An 8168-nucleotide genomic window follows, 5' to 3' on the forward strand; every position below is an offset into this window, starting at 1 on the left:
TTCTTTGTTGATTTTCTGTCTAGATGATCTGTCTAGTGCTATGAGTGAGGTGTTACGGGGTATTAAAGACCCCAACTGTTACTGGATTGGAGTCTGTCTTTCCCTTTAGATCTAATATTTGCCTTGTTTATCTGAGCGCTCTAGTGTTGGGTACATATATATCTGCAATTATCATATCCCATTGCTAAGTTGATCCTTTCATCATTATAAAATGTCTATCTTTGTCTCCTCATACAGTTTGACTTAAAGTCTGTTTTATCTCATATAAGTATGGCTACTCCTGCTCACTTTTGGTTTCTGTTTGCCTGGAATATCTTTTTCTGTCCCTTCATTTTCAGTCTGTGTGTACCTTTACAGGTGAAATTAGTTTCTTGTAGGCAGTATGTAGTTGGGTTTTTTGTTTGTTTGTTTTATCTTGGCAACCAACTGTATATCTTTTAATTGAGAATTTGATCTGTTTACTTTCAAGGTTACTATTAATAGATGAGGGTTTATCCTGTCATTTTATTCTTTTTTTTTTTTTTTTGGTTGTTTTTTATATCCTGTGTTCTTTTCTTCCCCTATTTTTTTTTTAATCTTTGTGGGTTGGTGGTTTTCTGTAGTGATAAAGTTTGATTTCTTTCTCTTTCTTATGTATCTGCTCTACCAGTGAGTTTCATAGTTTTGTGTTTCTCATGATGGTAATCATCCTCTTGTTTCCATTTGTAGAACCTCCCTTAAGCATTTCTTGTAAGGCCAGTCTAGTGGTGATGAATTCTCTCAGGTTTTGCTTGCCTAGGAAATACTTTATTTCTCCCTCATTTCTAGAGGATAGCTCTGCTGGGTATAGTATTCTTAGTTTATAGTTTGTTTTTGTTTTTTTTTCCTTTCAGTACATTGATTATATCATCCCATTATCTACTGATCTGTAAAGTTTCCACTGGGAAATCCACTATTTACCTAAAGGAGTTTCCCTTACATGTGACTTGATGCTTTTTTCTTGCTGTTTTTAGTATTTCCTTTTTTTTTTGGACAGTCTCACTCTGTTACCCAGGTTGGAGTGCAATGGTGTGATCTCAGCTCACTGCAACCTCCATCTCCTGGGTTTAAGCATTTCTCATGATTCAGCCTCCCAAGTAGCTAGAACTACACATGCATGCCACTACACCTAGCTAAGTATTTTTGTATTATTAGTAGAGACGGGGTTTCTTTAAGTTGGCCAGGCTCGTCTTGAACCCCTGGCTTTGTGATCCACCCACTTCAGCCTCCCAAAGTCCTGGGATTACAGGTGCGAGCCACTGCACCTGACCAATATTCCGTCTTTTTGACCTTTGAAAGTTTGACTGTTATACAACTCAGAGAAGACCATTTTGGGGTTGATTCTATTTGAGAATCTTTGAGCTTCCTAGATTTCAGCCATATCTCTCCCATGTCTGTTTTTAAAGCTCTTGATTATATATATATATATAATTTTTTTTTGAGACAGGGTCCCTCCCTGTCTACCAGGTTGGAGTGCAGTGGCATGATCTCAGCTCACTGCAACCTCCACCTCCTGGGTTCAAGTGATTCTTGTGCCTCAGCCTCCCGAGTAACTGGGATTATAGGCATGCACCAACACACCTGACTAAATTTTGTATTTTTTAAGAAATGGGATTTTGCCATGTTAATCACTCTTGTCTTGAACTCCTGGCCTCAAGTGATCCACCTGCCTTGACCTCCCAAATTGCTGGGATAACAGGAGTGATCCACTGCATCTGGTCTCTTGATTATTTTTTATTTTATTCCTTAAATTCTTCAGCTCCAAGATCTCTGTTTGGTTTTTAATGACATCTATATCTTTGTTGAATTTCTCATAAGACCGTAAATTGTTTTTCTAATTTCATCGATTTGTCCATCTGTATTCTCTTGTACCTCATAAAGTTTCCTTAAGATAATTATTTCAAATTGCTTCTTAGCCATTTGATATACTCTTAACATTTAGGGTCTGTTAATGGGGAATTATTGTGTTTCTTTGGAGGTATAATGTTTCCTTGCTTTTTATGTTTCTTGTGGTCCTAAATTGATTTTTGCACATCTGGGGAAACAGTTGCCTCTTCCAATGTTAGGGAGCTTTCATAGAGAAATATTGTTTCCAACAGTTGTCTCCTAGTGTTCATTTAGTAGGGTGATTTGACTTTGGTTCTAGGTGGCTGCAGTAATATAGTCTTCATGTGACTTCTTTGGCTGTAATCAGCATTTAGAGGTGTCTCTGAGTGCCTCAGAGGCCTAGATGGTGAGTGTTTGTAGAGACAGTGGTATAGCTTTTCTTGGGGTGGGAGCCATCAGTAGGATTAGTTCTAAGGCCCTAGAGGTATGCATGCTAGGTGCAGTGGCTTTGCTAGTGGTAGGGTGGTGCCACCAGCAGGGTGGGCACCAGGCAGGCCAGTCCTCAGGGTCTTAGAAGTGCATGCAGCATATGGCAGCTCTGCCGGTCAAGGGGGTGGGGCTGTTGGCAGCAGTGGGTGCCAGATGGGATGGGCCTTGAGGGGTGCATGGAGCATGCAGTGGCTCTGTCCGCTGAGGGCAGCCAAGTCATTTTAGACTAGCCAGTGCTCAGATGACTCAGTAGCTGCCCACAGATGCGAGAATGAGCTCACTTGAGAGAGGCAATCTTCCCTGTGAGCACAGAATGGAACAGTTAAGCCCATCTCAAATTCACAAACCATAGTATCATGAGCCAGATAAATAGTTGCTGTTATAAGCCAGTAAGTTTGGGAGTGGTTTGTAACCACTGGTACAATTGTAACTGGTATCAATCCATGATGATTGTTTTACTTGAAAGAGTACCTTCTGGAAAGAATATTGACATTTCTGGGTCAATATTAAACTTTTGACTACACAGTCTACATTCACTGAGAAATGAGTATTTTTAAGATAAACACCCTTACCTTAATTGGATTCCGATAGAAGGACTGGCCTCCAGAAGATGGAAACGACATAGCGATAATACGTTCTGGAAGTCAAAATCCTCACTATTACAAACATCATTATAGATTTAAAATAACATACAAAAATAATTTTATATGATCAGACTCCATTTTCACAGAAAAATAAATTTTAAGATTGAGGTTGACAGAAAAGAGCTAATACTCAGGATAATCAAGATAACATGTTAAATTATCCAACACAATGACCATTAAGCTGGCACAGTGTTCATAAGACTCCACTGGTGCAAACCATATGGCATGTACTTATGTTGGCCTCAGTCTGAAGTTCTCCCTGTTCTTGGAATTTATTTCTTAAATACCAAAGAAAATCCAAGAATTGTGGGCACCAGTAATGGTGGGAACTCCCAAAGTGCTTTGTAGCCTTCTGACTCAGAAAACCTGAGATCTACAAAGCTGTGACCTCATTCTCTGGGGTTCTAGGAAGGGAAGCAGTCTCTCTGGGATCCTTGGGATTCAGGATAACTACTAGAACTTAATAAATTGAAACTCAAATGGAGTCAGCTGAAAATCCATTCAAGTTCCTGTGCTGCAATCGAGTAGTCCTGAATTGAGATGACATGGAAATCTTCCTTGCCAGAGTTAAACCACAAATATGTCACACTATCACAGTGGCATAGCATACAGCCTCATGAATAAAGAATACTTTGAATGAATGTGGCTTAGACAAGGCAAAAACAAAATAAAAATATAATTACAAGAAAAAGTGAAGTTAATCTAAGTAAATCAACAGTTAAGTGTCACAAACCAGTAATATAAGTGAGGTCTAGGTCAAATCCATCCCTTTTGTATCGCCTTTTGTTTTCTGAAACCTAAGAGTTTAAAACCATTATTAGTTTGTGAAACATAAATCAACATAAAAATAAAGGACATTATACAGTATAGAAATCAAGCCTTGCCAATGGGTCCCAAAACACAAAATATTTTTCTGAATCATAAGCATGTTTTACCCACTTACCAGCCTTCTTATCAGCTTTGCAAGTTGTCTTTTTAGATGAGCCAGATGAAAAACTCTTATCAGAATGATAAGTCGTAGAAGTCGAAATAAACGTGTCCATCTAAAAATAAATTTAAAAGATCAATTTTTGCTTCAGAAACAGAGAATTTTATGAATATAAATTAAGTTTAGAGCAGCAGTTGTTAACCAGGGACAATTTTCCCTCCTCTCCTCAATCACCTACATGGGGGATATTTGACAGTGTCTTGAGGCACTTTTGGTTTCACAACTGGTGTGTGCGTGTGTGTTCACGTGCGTGTGCGTGCTACTTCCATCTAATGAATAGAAGCCAGGAATTCTGCTAAACATCCTGCAATGAATATAACTGCTCACCACCCTCCTGTGACAATAATGATCTGGCCCAAAATGTTAGTAATGCTGAGATTGAAAAATTCTAGTCTAGAGAAATAGTGAAACAATAGAGTCTTAGAATTTGTAAATTTAATTTTGGGATTTGAAACTAGCATTTTCAATTTTTCCACATCAAAACAAATTGAGGATTCTTGTTCACCTTTGTTACTCCCATCTGTAACAGAGGTTCACTACAGCTGCTAATGCACATCAGGCAGGCAACAGATTGAGATACTTCCCAAGTGTGCTAGCTGGTGTCCCTCCTACCATGAGAAATATCAAAGCAGCGAACTGATGGTCTGGACTAGTGCTTCTCTGGTTTGAGCATGCATAAATCAGAGTCATCTGGAAAAACCTGTTAAGCTACAGATTGCTGGGTCCCAGAGATATTGATTCAGTGGGTTCGGGGTGCGGCCTAAGGTATTTTTCTTGTATTTCTAGCAAGCCCTCAAGTGATGCTGAGGTTTCTAGTCAGAGGACCACACTGGCTGAGGTGATTTTCAAACAACTCCAAAAGTCTATCACTTAACACGCTTAGTTGGTGCCTGAGTTGTAGTCCAGGGAAGCTAGGGGTACAGAAAGAAACCAGGTATTTGACCCATGAACAAGCTTAGGAAGTCACCATCTACATCCCAGTATACATTTGCTCTTCCATTTTCCTCACTGTCACAGTAAAAAGGAAAAAAAAAAAAAAAAGAGAGAGAGTCACCAGGTCCTCACACACCCTTTAGTTTCCTAATCCCCAGCAGTTCTAACTTTGCCTTAGCTTTCTTTGTTTCTACCACAACTATACTGCAAAACTCTACTGTTGTGTTGCTATACATGTCATCTCCTAGTTTTCTGTTCTGTTTTCTATTTTTTAGAACATCATGATTGAGGCTGGGCATGGTGGCTCACGCTTGTAATCCCAGTACTTTAGGAGGCCGAGGTGGGCAGATCACTTGAGGTCACAAGCTCAAGACCAGCCTGACCAACCTGGTGAAACTCGTCTCTACTAAAAATACAAAAATTAGCCAGGTATGGTGGTGCATGCCTGTAATCCCAGCTACTCGGGAGGCTGAGGCAGGAAAATCGCTTTAACCAGGGAGGCAGAAGTTGCAGTGAGTCTGATATCATGCCACTGAACTCCAGCCTGGGCGACAGAGTGAGACTCCATCTCAAAAGAAAAAAAAAAAAAAAAAAAAGGAAAAGAAAATCGTGATTGAAGTCACTCAAATTTTGCATATGCTCAAATAAATTCCCTCTTGGCTGTGGGAAAAACCCAGACAGAACATTATGTGTAAGGGATTTGTAGTTGAAGCACAGAGGGGAATTGTTTTCAATATCAAATTTTTTTATGTATCAGATATTAAACTAGTAAGAATATCACACTTGATCTTAGCCAAAAGGCCAACAAAGGATACAAATGGGAATTTGATGAGAACTTCAAAATGTAGTGAAGTTAAAGTTAATACAAGAGGTAAAGTCCTTCTTTGGCTACTCCATCTTTTTTATTCAATTACTGGTACTTAGTGTGTATACTCTTTGCTGGTCCCTAAATACTACACTCTTTTAGTTTCAACCTATGTGGGAATTTACCTACACATTTCATTTTAAAGCAACATATTTGGTATAAAATGAGGCCATTTGAAGTTGAAAAGATTATATCGAATAAAAGCCACAGAAAATGCAAAAAATAAATGAAAAATTTTAAGAGAGGTGAGTCTTGTATTTCATACCTGGGAACATCCTTAAGAAACTTAACGTCAAAAAAAATGTAAATGACATCAACCAGCAGGATAATCACAGTAATGGCAGTATCTAAAATGTTCAGTAAATCAGAAAAATAATGCTGTCTCCTGTAATATAAAATGGAAAAATATGAGTTCATCTCCCCTGCAAGAAGAGACAGGAATATTTAAAGACCACAAACTATTAACTGATCCCCATTAAGAATTCTAGTTTCATAAATTATTTAAAATGCATGTTCTACAGTAGACTAAGGGAAAAATATAACATTCATGGGAAGTTTTCAAACAATAAACTTATATTCATCATTTGACACATATATATGACTAAAGCACCAATATGGCAATTTAAGTATAGTAAGAGATATAACTAAATGCATATTAACCACGTTTATCATGGATGATGGGGTATCTCTGTCCCCTCAAGCATTTATCATTGTGTTACAAACCATCCAATTACACTCTTTCGATCATTTAAAAATGTACAATTATTATTGACTGTAGTCACCCTGTTGTGCTAGCAAATAGTAGGTGTTATTCATTTTTTTCTATTTTTTCATACCCATTAACCATCCCCACCTCCCCACCCCCAAACTCCTAGTACCATTCGCAGTCTCTGATCTTTCTACTCATGTCTATGAGTTCAACTGTTATCCTTTTTAGAGCCCACAAATAAGTGAGAACATGTGATGTTTGTCTTTCTGTGCCTGCCTTATTTCAGTTAACATAGTGATCTCCAGTTCCATCCATATTGTTGCAAAAGGCAGGATCTCATTAGCTAAATATAGCTAAGTATAGCTAAATAATAACATTAGCTAAGTATAGCTAAATAATACTCTCTTGTGTATATTTACTATTCTCTTCATCCATTCATCTGTTGATGAACACAGGTTGCTTCCAAACCTAAGCTCTCATGAACAGTGCTACAACCAACATGGGAATGCAGATTATCTCCTCTATGTACTGATTTCCTTTCTTGCGGGTATATACCCAGCAGTGGGATGGCTGGATCACATGGTGGCTCTATTTTTAGTTTTTTTAAGGAACCTCCAAACTGTTCCCCATAGTGGTTCTACTAATTTACAGTCCCATGAACAGTGTATGAGGGTTCTCTTGTCTCCACGTTTGCCAGCATTTGTTATTGCCTGACTTTTGGATATAAGCCATCTTAGCCAGGGTGAGATGGTATCTAATTGTAGTTTTCTACACTGTGAATTTCTCTAATGATCAATGTTAAGCACCTCTTCACATGTCTGTTTACCATCTGTATGTTTCCTTTTGAGAAATGTCTATTCAAATCTTATGCTCATTTAAAAAAATCATATTATTAGATTGTTTTTTCCTATAGAGTTGTTTGAACTCCTTATATATTCTGGTTATTTATCCCTTCTCAGATGGGTATTTTGCAAATATTTTCTCCCATTCTGTGGGCTGTCTCTTCACTTTGTTAATTGTTTCCTTTGCTATGAAGAAGCTTTGTAACTTAATGTGATGCCATTTGTCCATTTTTGTTTTGGTTACCTGTGCTTGTGGGATATTGCTCAAGAAATTTTTGTTCAGACCAAAGTCCTGAAGATTCTTCCCGATATTCTCTTGTTATAATTTCATAGTTTTAGGTCTTATCTTTAAGTCTTTAATCCATTTTGATTTGATTTTTGTATATGGTGAGAGGTAGGGGTCTAGTTACATTTTTCTGCATGTGGATATCCAGTTTTCCCAGAACCATTTGTTGAAGAGACTGCCTTTTCCTCAATGTATGTTGTTGGCACATTGATTGAAAATGAGTTCACTATAGGTGTGTGGATTTGTTTCTGGGTTCTCTATACTTTTCCATTGGTCTATGTGTCTATGCCAGTGCCATGCTGTTTTGGTTACTATAGTTCTATAGTATAATTTAAAGTCAAGCAATATGATTCCTCCAGCTTTGTTCTTTTTGCTTAGAATAGCTGTCATTCTGGGTCTTTTGTGGCTCCATATAAATTTTAGGATTGTTTTTTCTGTTTCTGTGAAGAATGTCATTGGTATTTTGATAGGGAGTACATTGAATGCATAAATTGCTTTGGATAGTATGGTCTTTTTAACAATATTGCTTCTTCCAATTCATGAACATGGAATCTCTTTCCATTTTGT

The 8168-nt window shown here is 37.8% G+C and overlaps 1 protein-coding gene across 1 annotated transcript in view; it reads right to left on the minus strand.

Moving 5' to 3' along the window:
• The window catches only part of LOC105524722 (phosphatidylinositol 3,4,5-trisphosphate 3-phosphatase TPTE2-like), a gene marked incomplete at its 5' end in the record, with an annotated part of 50921 nt that extends 44735 nt beyond the window's left edge, over positions 1–6186 (minus strand). The window contains 4 exons of the mRNA XM_011960101.1: positions 2907–2971; positions 3712–3775; positions 3922–4021; positions 6030–6186. Coding sequence (XP_011815491.1) covers positions 2907–2971; positions 3712–3775; positions 3922–4021; positions 6030–6186 — 386 coding nt within the window. The remainder of the gene's footprint in view (positions 1–2906; positions 2972–3711; positions 3776–3921; positions 4022–6029) is intronic.
• Positions 6187–8168: the final 1982 nt, after the last annotated feature.

The sequence above is a fragment of the Colobus angolensis genome, unplaced genomic scaffold (genome assembly GCF_000951035.1).
Source record: "Colobus angolensis palliatus isolate OR3802 unplaced genomic scaffold, Cang.pa_1.0 Scaffold503, whole genome shotgun sequence".
NCBI lineage: Eukaryota > Metazoa > Chordata > Mammalia > Primates > Cercopithecidae > Colobus > Colobus angolensis.